This window comes from Danio rerio, chromosome 16 (genome assembly GCF_052040795.2).
Source record: "Danio rerio strain M-AB ecotype USA chromosome 16, GRCz13ab, whole genome shotgun sequence".
Classification (NCBI taxonomy): domain Eukaryota; kingdom Metazoa; phylum Chordata; class Actinopteri; order Cypriniformes; family Danionidae; genus Danio; species Danio rerio.
Window position 1 is genome coordinate 36,011,017 of NC_141036.1, and position 13,984 is coordinate 36,025,000.

Consider the following 13,984-nt stretch of genomic DNA (forward strand, 5'->3'; position numbering starts at 1 on the left):
TGCATATCTTTTTAAAAGTTAAAAGTAGGGCACTTTTATAGTCAATTTTACTTTTCCACTCCAATTTCAGTGTTTTCAGTTTGACCAAGTAAAACTTAATGGTGTATATTATTTATTCTATATGATGCATGTTTTTAAAATTATTATAATTTTTTATTAATTTATAAAATGTTTTTATTTTATTATTTATTTTTGTATTTTCTTTCTTTTTTGTTACCATTTTTATAAAAAGTATTATAGATTGTATACATATTTTTGTTCTGTCTTATAAAAACTTTTATAAATAAAATACACAAAAAAATGGAAATTGTCACTAAGGTTTTTTTGCCCTTTTTTTATTTTTTAATTATTTATATACTTCGAATTTAATTATGTATATACTTCGATCATACACTTAATACACACATACACTTCATTGAACATGTACACAAACACATCACCTATAATAATATAAAACTGCAGGGTAACTTTTGCTTATATACAATAACTGTTAAAAGCTATTAGTTAATAGTTTAATTAATTGGCCACTAATAAAGTTATGGCAACTAATAACTTTTGTGATTTTGATTGTAATACAACAATGTGCACCTTTTGTGAAGCTGCTTTAAAAAGAATAACTATTGTGAAAAGCGCTATACAAATACATTTGAAGTGAATTGAATACCTTAACTACTCTATAACGGCAGGTTCTTTATATACTGCCTACTCGATACACAACTCTTAATCTTTTTTGATTTTGACTGTAATGTAATGATGTGCACTTTTTGTGAAGCTGCTTTGGAATGATGGTCATTGTGAAAAGCGCTATACAAGTAATCTTGAATTGAATGGAATTAAGTGTTTCTCAGAATGGCTACTATTTAGCTTTAGCTGGGGATTGACCCTGTAACCTTCCAGATACCAGCCTGTTGACTTTCACAACCTCCCTCACACAAAACCACTTTTACACAGTAAAAAAAGGTTTAAAAAAAAAAACCTATAAACTCACCTTTAGCATCAATGGAGTCTATCAGCATGTCAATCACCACAATGGTTCCAGTTCGTCCAATACCAGCACTGCCAAAACAGAATCATTTCCTTAAATAACAATTATGATTTGGTTCTTTGTGTCTGCTGAAATACCCTCATTACGTTAATGCATGATTTAGATTATCCTACAAATCTAGATTTCTGCCTTATGAGCATTACTCTGACATAATCACGTTCAACTGTTTAGTAAAAACATGCATTTTCTGGAAAGCTGCTTTGAAACAACATGCATTATGAACAGGACCATCTAAAAAAATAAATAAATAAAAAACGTGATCTTCTCCAGCTGCTAGAGTTCATAAGACCCTAAATGTTCCACAGCACATGTTCATACTAAACAATAAACAAGCAATTAATTGAAAAGTTGGAGTGGGAAGTGAGGGGTCATGAAAAGTTCAAGCATGTACTCTGATTACAACATGCCGAGTGGTGTAACTGCTGCTTAAACCTTCCTGCTCAAGATTTGCACATGTATTATTCGCTCACAGGATCTGCTTACAGTGTTAAGAAAATTGTTAAGATAAGGTGCTACAGGCAAAAATGAAGCGGTCCATTTTCAGATTTTAAGCCAATAGAAAGAAAACATCCAAAATAGTGCTTTATCAGTTCGTATCTATAGATTACAGATTACAATAAATATTTTAAAGGCACTTTTTTCTCCTATGCGCAGTCATAAATCTCCACTTACGCTATATAATACGGTACATGGTCACACTTTACAATAAGGTTCATTAGTTAATGTTAATTAATGCATTTACTAACATGAACAAACAATGAACAATACATCTACTAATGTATTTGTTCATGTTAGTTAATGAAAATAGAGTAGTTCATTGTTAGATCATGTTAACTCATGGTGCATTAACTAATGTTAACAAGCATGGACTTGGATGTTAATAATGCATAAGTAAATGTTCAATTATGATTAATAAATGCTGTACATGTGTTGTTCATGATTAGTTCATGTTAGTAAATGCATTAACTAATGAACCTTATTGTAAAGTGTTACCCGGTACATTTGGTTTTATTTATCTCTATATTGTGAAGTTTTTTTATTGGCCGTGGAATTGCACATTGATCAAATCTAGGTTTAAATGAAACTGAAAAAGTTATAGCCAGACTCGTTCTTTCTTAAAATGTCATATTGGGGAACACAAAGAACAGAACTTTTCATTTATATATAAATATTACATAGATATGATACATTTGTAATCCTACAAGGGGGATATGGTCATGCATAACTTGACTGGTTATATACAAAATATTATTCTACAATTTTTTTTCTGGCTGTTTGTGTTCACAATTATTTTTAAATTATAAACAGATAAAAAGACACTAAAAATCCCCTCTGTTTAAATTATTTTTGAATGTAAAAGTTCAAGATTTCTGTGGTCAAAAATGTAGGCAAATGAGTGCATATTTAATTAAACAATGCATCCTTTGAGTACAAAAATAAAAAACATTTTTAGGAAAATAATTTTTCGAAAACAAAAAAGTTTGCAAGTCTATAAACAATCAATTGAATGGAAAAGTATGGCTGTAAACGTTAGTATATACGGTGCTAAACATTAGTATTTAGTATTCATCTGCAGTATCTTATATGAAAATAAAAAATTAATTCAATTGAATAAATTTCATTTCATGTCTATGACTAAAAAGGTCAGTTGTGGATATATCAGATATATATTTCATGGACATTTCAATGGTTTCACTGTGTTGTGCTCATGAAGCCCCCCTGTGGAAGATGCAGTTATTAAAGTACCTGCAGTGAATGACTATGGGTGCAGATGAGCGCAGTTCTTCCTGTTTCCTGTTGACCTGGTCCAGAAAGCTCAACACTCCACCAGGCTCCTGCGGGACACCATGATCCGGCCAGCTCAGATATTGGAAGTGCCAAATTTTTCGGGGAGCCTCATTCTGCAATCAGAAAAATAAAGAGTCTACATGAAGAAATTGAATTATTATACAGTATATATATATATACATATACATACATATACAAATATATATATAATTGAAGTCAGAATTATTAACACCCCTTTGATTTTTTTTTTTCTTTTTTACATATTTCCCAAATTATGTTTACCAGAGCAAGGAAATTTTCACAATATGTCTGATAATATTTTTTCTTCTGGAGAAAGTCTTGTGTTATTTTGGCTAGAATAAAAGAAATTTTTCATTTTTTAAAAACCATTTTAAGGTCAAAATTATCAGCCACTTTAAGCTAACTTTTTTTTTGGAAGTCTACAGAACAAACCATCGTTATACAATAACTTGCCTAATTACCCTAACCAGCCTAGTTAACCTAATTAACCTAGTTAAACCTTTAAATGTCACTTTAAGCTGTATAGAAGTGTCTTGAAAAATATCTTGTCAAATAATATTTACTGTCATCATGGCAAAGATAAATCAATTATTAGAAATGAGTTATTAAAACTATTAGGTTGAGAAATGTATAAATCAATTATTAGAAATGAGTTATTAAAACTATTAGGTTGAGAAATGTATATAATGTATATACATGTATATATATATATACACATACATACATACATACATACATACATACATACATACATGTGGTTTTTCAACTTTTTTATCTGTAACAAATTTGCAACACAGGGTTTAAAAAAACAATTTTTTCACATTATCATTATGGGGTATTGTGTGTAGAATTTTGAGGAAATAAAAGAATTCAATAAATTTTGGAATAAGACTGTAACAAAGAAATGTGGAAAAAGTGAAGCGCTATGAATATTTCCCAGATGCACTGTATATCATGACATTTTTGTTCTAGATATTTAAAGCATTAGACTTTAATTTGCTAAAAAACACAAAGGAATTAAGCTACAATTATAAGTAAATTGAACATAAAACAAGTTGTCCCCCAAAAAAAAACTCAAGAATTGTTGTTCCAGCTCATTTATGTAAGTAGCTTGAACAAGCAATGTTTTTTGAGTGCATATATTATTTATATACATTTTTGTTTTAGTTTTTGTTAGCAGCAAACTTAAAATAATGTTCTTTTTTTAATCTCAGTTAACAAATGTTTATTTTATTTCATGATTTTTGTTTTGTTAATAACAGAAAATTCACTTTTTCGCTGTTTTCTTGATGCTTTTTTTACCACTGGAATCAAGATGGCAGTATGAAATGCAGTGGAAAAGAATGACAAACAGACCGAATATCTGGGGCACAGGTGTGAGCAAAAAATGTGCTGTGTGCTCTTATGTGAATGTTTGCAAAGACGCATTGAAAAAAAAAAACTCATTCCTTACCCGATGCGGAGCAGTGAGCTCCACCACCCTCACTTTATAATCAGCAGCATCCATTTCAGACAATAACTTCACCACATATCTGCCTACTTCCTTCGACTCTCCCTCAGTAGTCGGCCAGTATGGCACACACTTATTCTGCAGAGGAAAAATACAACCGCATATTTGATGTCAGCAGCTTTTCTACTTATTTAACAGGGAAGTTTCTGAAAAGAAGGTGCTCGTCACATGTTCCATGTAGTAATTACATGCAATTAAATCTAAATCTAACCCTCATCCTAATTATATAGTAGGTGTATGTAATTGTTTAATATTACTAGATAACTCAGTGAATAAATACACTGTGACAAGGACAACTTCAAATAAAGTGTAACACAAAAAATGTTACTGAATTAAAACGTATAATTGCATGTAATGTTTTTGATACACACACACCCAAACACACACACACACACACACACACAAACATAAAAAAAAAACATTTGTACTCAAACCCATACATAATGAATTGAGCAAATGCAGTAACTTTCACACATACACACATTTTGTCAGGATTATCCTTCCCATGTCTTGTGTTCCATGGTATTTGGTTATGTCAGGTGATTCCTTTGTTCTGTTTTCTTGCCGTTTGTTAGTGTTTATTAGTTCCACTTGTGTCTCTCCCCTTGTTTGTAATCAGTTTAATCAGGTCTTGTATTTATACCCCTGAGTTTTATTAGTTGTTGCCTGTTATTGTATTGTCTACATCCCAGTCATTCCTATAGCTAGATGTAATGCCGCAGTCACACTAGACTAGAGTTTGAGCTTGCGAAATTCTGACGTATGGTGCTGCGAAAAAGGGGGTGAGCGATTGGTCCATATTTAACATTTCTGTCCAGAGAGGTCATGTTTTGATCCTCGATTAGTCTCACGCAGTCAAATGATGTGATTTCGCAGGTCAGAGTTTACCAAGCTTGAACTTTGCAACGCAGCAAACTGTAAAACTTGTCACAGGAGTTTGCGTTTCCGGTTTGATGCATTCAAGTGCGTATGAAGTCTATGGGGAAAAAAGTGCAGTGTGACCGCACCTTAAGTGTTTGTTAATAAAACTTCTGATAGCAAATGATCAACTAGAAGTCAAATTATTATTTATTGTTCCTAAAACTTGGATAGGCGACAAGACTTTTGTCAGATAGTGTATTGCAGATCCGCACATTGCAATATTAATGCTGAAACAATATATTATGCAGACCTAACATATAAACATGTCAAATATACATACTCTTTTCCATATAATTACTGTCTGAAAAAACATAGCATATGGAGCTATTATCCTTTTTCTGCAAATAAGAGCTCTAAGTGCCAACGTTCTTAGTCAAAGCACACTATCATTTAGAAAACACAAATATGAACTTTCTACTCACTCAATTGTACTCGAATCCAGAAATGCAACAGTAAGAGTGAAGTGTTTTCTGTATAGTACATTTGTCAAATCAATTCTGAAATTATGAACAACTACTAACCCGTCCTTTCTCAACTTCTCTAGTTGTCATGACGATTACTCGTGAATCTTCTTGCCACATCATTTGCCAGAAATCATCTACAGTTGTTGCGAGGCAACCTTGACAAGCAATGTAAGTCTTCTGGGGGTTCGTAACCATTAGTTTGTTCTGTTGGCATACAGAAACAGAGAGACGAAGGGAAAAAGAGAATGATTCAACGACACATTCAAGCTGAAAATTGGAGAAATGTGCAATGATTATGATTTATCTGATGGACATACTATAACATAGTTGGCATTGATGTAGTCAGAGCCGACAACATTGGGATCTGCGTTCTCTAGGATAACCCGAGTTTCATCAACTGAAAAAAAAAAGAAGAAAATAGTTATATTTAAAAAATTAAAGTCTGTCTAATACTCATTTTTGCTTGCATTGCCCTTTATATATATATATATATATATATATATATATATATATATATATATATATATATATATATATATATATATAATTTTTATCCTCTGCATAACAATTTTTTCTGCTATCTTTGTATTTTTAAAAGTGTAAAGTTTCAAGTTTCAAAGGTGCTATATAAAAATAAAGTATTATGATTATTATTATTATCATTATATTTAGAAATTTATAATATCAATAATAATAATATATATACACAAACATTTTAAATGTAATTTAAATTTATGTGCATCATAGCACATTTTTTAACATATCAAACTGCTAAATGATACATGCATATAATGATATTCTCACACTTGTAATTGCATTACATCATGGCCACAGGCCTTTTTAACCACATTGAAGCCGATTGATTCAATATATAAACAAGATATTAAAATTATGGACTTAAAGCCAATGCAATGGCATCATTGTGAGGTTTTATGTAAACATAACGTTCTTAGTTCTGATAGTTTTATTAAATTTCAATATCTTAAATTGGTTTTCAAATGTTTAAATAACCATGCTCCAATGGTGTTTTTAGATCTAATCAGTAGGCATCAAACCTCTCACAGAGACACACAAGCAACAGCTAATAGCGACTATCTTATTCAAAAGTGTAAGAACTCTTTTGGTCAGCCTGTTTTCTCTGTTAGAGGAATCAAATTGTGGAATGTTTTAGCTGTAAGCCTAAAGTTAGAAAGTAACAAAAATGTTTCTAGTAATGCACTTAAAATGTGGTTAATCAAAACAGCAGCGTTTACACAAATAGTTTATTATTAGTTTGTTGATCACGCCGCCTTTGCTTTTGATTTATAGCAATTTTATGTAAAGAATTATAATACTTATATGTTTATAATGTGTTTTAATGTTTATAATAGTGTATGTGTATCTATTTTACTTTTATTTAGGTCAAGCCTCCCGTGGACAGGTGTTGAGAATGCTAAAACACTTAAACAAATGCATTTGGTTGTCCAGTGTAATTGTGATGTCCATGTCAATATAAATAAATTAATGAATTAATAAAAATTATGTAAATATATCTTAAAAACAGTAATAAAAAAATAATATATACTTCATGGCATTTTACCCCAAAACATATTATTTATTGTCATTTCATTTAGAGAAAAAATACACTACTTCAGTGTCACACATGTCTATTACTATAAAAATAACAATAAATATGAATAATTCCATTCAACCATCCCTAAACGTAAGCCTTATCCTAACCTTAACCAAAATATTGAGAAAACGTATTTATGAAGTGTAAAAACAAACTGCAAACAAAAAATCTAAACAAAAAAAATACAACAATGTGATGATAATATTCAATGCTCACAGGGAAGGATGTTCTTGTATCTGTTTTTGCTTTTGTTTTCTGGTCTCATTCCTTCATCTCTGCTCTTCGTCACCTTCGTTTCCAGCTTTTGCAATGCCTGCAAGTAGAACAACAGATTTATAGCTCAAAAATAACCAAGAGAGTGAGAGAAATAAAGACAGAAAGTACACGTGACCACATCCTGTCGAGAGCTTGTTGAGAGTGGCTCTGAACGACCGTTTGGCTCCTGTGGTCTAACCTTACTACGACCAGAGATCAACTGTTCAGTACAAACAAACTAATTATAGAAATGGTTGATCGAATTAGTTTTGCCATCCTATACAGTATATAAAAAGGACTGTAGAGAAAATCCATTAAATGTCTTTGTCTTTAAGACTCAAATTAAGATGAATGTAGAACAAATAGGCAAAAAAAAAAACTATAAAGTTTAGGTGATTCTGTCGAAAATGAAATGAAATTAAAATAAACTAAATTACATTAAAATAATAAAAAAATTAAATATAATATAATTACACAAACAAACACATAAATAAAATAATTACACAAACATAAATAAATAAAATTTAAAATTAAATAATTGCACAAACAAATAATTAAATAAAAACAAAATAACTACACAAATAAATAAATAAACTGAAATAATTACACAAAAAATAATAATGAATACACAAACAAACACAATCAAATAAATGGATAAAATATAAAATAAAACAATTACATAAACAAGTTAATAAAACAATTACACAATCAAATAAATAAAATAATTACACAAACACAAATAAATAAATAAATACAGAAACAAACAAATAAACATAATAATTACACAAACAAATAAAAATAAAATTACACAAAAAATAAATAAATAAATAAAATATAAAATAAAATAATTACATGAATAAATAAATAAAATAAAATAAAAACAGAAATACTTACACAAACAAATAAATAAAATAAAATAATTACACAAACACATAAATAAACAAGAAATAAATATATAAATAAAATATAAACTGAAATATTTTGAAAAGCAAACACATAAATAAACAAACAATAAATAAATAAATAAATGAATAAAATAATTACACAAACAAATAAATAAATACATTAATAAATAAAATATAAAATAAAATATTTACACAAACAAATAGATGAATTCAAATACAATAAATATCTATTAAACAAATTCAAAGAAGTTTAGCTAATAAAATGCTTTGGCTGCTTCGGTAAAACAGAAACTGGGTTAAAGGCAAAAATGGATTATGCGCCGTGGAAAACAGAGCCTCTGTTGTGTCCATACACAGTCTAAAGACAGAAGTATGAAGACTATTAAAAACCTTTAAAGAACCAGAATAAAACTACATACTTGATTTGGTTTGATGATTTATTCTATTTGGATCAGTTTATTTCCTGGTTACAGTCATTGGTCAGGACTGAAATCTTCAAGAGTGTTTAATATTAACATTATTAATATATAACATTATGGAGAATGTATTTTATATTCGCAATATAATCTAACAATGATGTCTATTTGTTTAGCTCAAAATTATTATTATTATTATTTCTTATATTATTATTATTATTATTAGTATTCTTATTAATGTTATATTATAATTATTATTATATTGTTATATTAAAATAATAATTAATATTATTATATTAAAATTATTATTATTTTATATTGTATTATTAGTGTAATTGTTATTATTATTGTTATTGTTATTTTGTATATTACATTATTGTATTATTATTATTATTATTATTATTACTACTACTATTATTATTATATTTTTTATAATTGTGATATTATAATTTTTATATTATTATTATTATTAATATTATGATTATTGTATCTTATATTAGTATTAATTCTAATATTATTATTATTATTATATTATTATTTTCATTAAATTATTATTATATCATTGTTATATTATTTTTACTATTATTATTATTATTATTATTATTATTATTATTTCTTATATTAGTATTAATTCTAATATTATTGTTATATTATTATTTTATATTATTATTATATCACTGTTATATTATTATTATTATTATTATTATTATTACTATTATTATTATTATAAGTGGTCCAGACAGTTATTAAGTGTGTTTTATTATAACTGACTCTCTTTAAACTCACAATTAAGTATTAAAGGTGTAATTAAGATGAACTTTCCATAAAAGAAAACTTTCCAAAATGTGTGATGAAAAAAAGAAAATAAAGGAATAAAGCTTGTGTTGTTTCTTTTTTCCAAAGACTTAAACTCTCATAATTAATTTTTTATAGACAAGTAAAAAATCATCTATTTGATTCTCACACACTAGCTGGAACATCATAAACCCGTCCCTTTTTTGAATGAACGAGTAAACCAAATGCATCTAAATGAAGAAGGTGTGCTTCATCTATACATCAGGTGGAGAATGACCTTTTAACACATCACTCACATCAAACTCTTCCCAGAAGCCGGCTTTAATCTTTTTATCGGCCCCGTCCATCTTCTCTCTCTCTGAGGTCTGGTCGAGCTGATTTACTCTGCTCTGAATATCAGCGGCGTTCAGCCTCGTCGAGTAATAGGGCTGCGGAAAACAAAGAGGACATCCACACAAAGACAGACAGACGACAGAAAGGTTGAAGATTAATCACATTTCCCACACTTTAAAGAAGATAACTTCACGCTTCAGTCTTTTAATGTCAGCAGAACTGATGCTCCTGAGTCAAAGTCAGCATTTACACACTATATACAGTTATAAATATGATCTAAAACTATTTGCAACATTTATTACAACATTTTGGATTTTAAAATAAAGAGTTTATTTGCAGAAATGGATAACTCATGCTTTTGGATTTAAGTGCTTTTCAGATGTGTACAGTTATGGGGAATAAATCAGATTCAAACTGAAGATAATTTTCAGAAATGCAAAGTTTTTACTTTGAGGATTGAACTGAAAAAGTTAAAATAAAAATAAATTAAAAAAAATAAAATACATGATTAATAGAAAAGTTTTTTTTCGTGTTCAAAAACCATGTTTTTATTTGAGTATGTAATTATAAAAATACATTTAAAATATTGTAAAATAAAATTATACAAACACATAAATAAACAAAATATAAAATAAAAAAAATTTACACACACATAAATAAATAAATTAACAAAATATAAAATAAAATAATTACGCAAACACATAAATAAATAAATAAATAAATACATATAAAATAATTACACAAACACATAAATAAATCAATCAATAAATAAATAATTAAATAAATAAACTGAAATAATTGCACAAATAAATAAAATAATCTCACAAACAAATAAATAAATATATAAATTAAATAATTATTATATATTATATTATATAGTATTATATTTTAAAAATGCATTTATGAAAAAAACATGACGTATCCTTAAACTGTAGCTTTTTATTGTTCAGAAGTCATGTCTTTACATTGAGTATTGAATTATGTATTAATATATACAAAATAAAATACAGTACACACTTAAGTTATGTCAAAACAAACTTTTATTTTGGATGTGATCGCAATTAATTATTTCCCAACACTATTTTTTATTTCATGTTTAAATGAACAAATTGGGCATAATTAATTATTATTTATCAAATTATGTGCTAAGTTGCAAACATTTTTGGCACATAAATCTGTACAACGGATGAAATCTGGTTCAGACATTAGTTCATTTTCAATTTGTTTCATTCACGTTTTGGTCAAAGACTTTTTGGGGTTTTCTCTATTTATTACTCAAGCTATACTACTTCTATACTTTGAACAGCCACATTTTTTTTTACATATTTAAATTTTTTGGTGCCATAAAATGTTACCGACAGTATAATCCGACATTTTATATATGATCATATACCTCTGTAAAAACATTCTCAATATAGTTATGAATAAAACTGACATTATTTATGACTGTTTTTATGAGAAAAAATTTTTATTGTATATGTATTGTAAATTAAATCTACACACACAAATTAATAAAATGCAATAAAAGATATATAAAAGTTAATCTACAATCATTTCTTTCTGTTAGACTAAAAATCATAAAAAAAACAATTAATGTCAGCTGCAAGAAAAAACTGCTTTTGTCTGCAGTGTCTTGGATTAATACCAGAAGCTGACCAGTTGCTTGACCTTTAAGTTATTAAACATGCTGATTGGGGGAGACAAAAAAACAACATCAGTTTACTTTACCTGTTTGAGATAAACCATTGTGCCAGACAACTCCTCAATACCAACACGCTTGAAATGCTCCACAAGGTCTGTCAAATTATCAAACTGGTCTTTACCACCGACGGTGTAGCGGTCATTCTGCAAATAAACGTGCATAAGAAAGCCATCGTTAACAAGTCTGGTGGATTCATACACGCCGGCAACATGAGGTTTATTAATACCCAAAAATAATAACATATTCAAATATAAAGACAAGACAGTTTACTCAAAGAAATAATGTCTGCTGTTTGTTAATAAACTACTTATTTAAAATGAGCTGAAACAATTCTTTAGGTTTTTGGGGGGGGGCAACTTAATTGTTTTATGTTTAATCCAGTTAAATTTGTAAAAATTAATAATATAAATTTAATTGCTTCTTGTTGTCCAAATAAATCTATTGTGTGGAACTATTTTGTGTTTTAAGACGAATTTGTAGGTAGTATTTTTAGGTACGATATTGCAGTATGCAGTTTGTAAATTGAAATGATTAGCTTTTTTTACTGTCACTGTACTGAGATCAAAACTAATGAACCTTTTTCACAAGACTGTTATGACGAGTTTAACAGTCATCAGCATCTTAAATCCTATAAAGTTTTTTTTTTTTTTTAGATTGCTTTAAAACCTATGTACATTTAAATGTACTAATGTATGTATTATATCATCTGTGCATCAAATGACAAAAAACAAATGACCGCTTGTGTGAAGCGTTTATAATGCAACATTAAATTTGGCCTTGTTCTCTCTTCTGGTTGCCAATATCAGTCTCACACTATTTCTTTTTCTGAAAGTCTTGATAACATCATCATGGAGGTATTTCTTTATTATTTCAGTAAATAGGATTTTTTTTTTTTTTTTATGATTGTTGTACAGTCCCTTTCACTGTGCTCTAAGTTTACTTAACTAAGACGACTTCTGCTACTGAGAAACCTGAAAATGTGAAGAGTTCCATTATTAAGAAATTAAATATTGTACTAATCTAAAATATGAGAATTTCAGTTTTATTGATTATATATTGATTATAAATACAAAATGGGACTAACTGTATTCAAATAAGCAGTTAGTTAAATAAACAAATAACGTTTTTTTTCTTATTTTTTACCCATAACGTCCTAACGTTGTTTTAAGAAATACATTAAATCAATTAATACAATATTTTTTTTTGTCTTAAGCTAAAAACAAATAATGATATAAAACCAAATTATCAATAGCCGGCTTTCCATCCTAACTTGAAACAATTTATTTCAAGGTTCGCAAAAAAGAAAAAAACTCAAATTTGAATTACAGGTGCATTTCTAGCAAGCTGTTAAAAAAGCCCAGCTATTGAAAACTAAAACAATTATTAATCCTAGTTAATGGAAACTACAGAATTTATTAATATAGTTCTCAGCATATATGAGTGAACCCCCACAAGTCTCTCATTTAAACTAAAACTTTCTATAGGAAGCTTTACAATATTAAATTTGTGCATATACATTAGACCAAATCTGGAGCTATACTAACAAAATAACTTGTGATAAATGTTCAAAAATTAGTAGCCCAAATTTGTTAAAGAAAAATATTTAACAAAATTTTCAAAAACTGCAAAAATCAAAAGAAACAAAAAATATTTAAAATTTTAATGAAATGTTGTAGCTTGTATGTTTTTGCAACATATTTCATCAATTTAAATGTATTATCTTTTCATTTCTAAAGATGTTCTGTGGCTAAAATATTATTTTAATAAATATAGCTGTTTAATGAATCTGTTTTGTTCAATTACACGAATAAATACTACCCATATTCACTCAGAAATATATAAAATATTCATATTCAACATGGGGCGTATTCATTTATGCTGAGCACTGTATCTTAACGACATAAAATTGTCTCTGTTGATATTATCTAAAGCATCTGCTGCATGACGTAAATCAAACTCAAATCAAAAACTTGTATTTTTATTAACTAATGTTAAAAATAAATGCTTGTCAGTCCATTAACTTAAGTAAACCAACAACAGCATACAGTAAAAGATCAGTCAAACTTTCGATTCATTATTTTGATTGAGCAGTCAACTTAAGATTTCTCATCAAACTGTTATTCAGATTGTGTTCTCATTGCTCAACCTATAAAAAAAACTCATTCATGAACCGTTAAAATGGCAACACAGAACGCTTTCTTTGTCTTCAGACTAGAT

At 28.1% G+C, this 13,984-nt stretch overlaps 1 protein-coding gene across 2 annotated transcripts in view; it reads right to left on the minus strand.

Annotated features, from left to right (window-relative positions):
• ptpn6 (protein tyrosine phosphatase non-receptor type 6) overlaps positions 1-13,984 on the minus strand; it is a 37,602-nt gene that overhangs the window by 5,740 nt on the left and 17,878 nt on the right. For both annotated transcript variants that reach the window (NM_199960.1, XM_087285300.1), the window contains 8 exon segments: positions 989-1,056; positions 2,792-2,946; positions 4,308-4,442; positions 5,807-5,953; positions 6,067-6,146; positions 7,578-7,674; positions 10,029-10,160; positions 11,794-11,910. In NM_199960.1, coding sequence (NP_956254.1) covers positions 989-1,056; positions 2,792-2,946; positions 4,308-4,442; positions 5,807-5,953; positions 6,067-6,146; positions 7,578-7,674; positions 10,029-10,160; positions 11,794-11,910 — 931 coding nt within the window.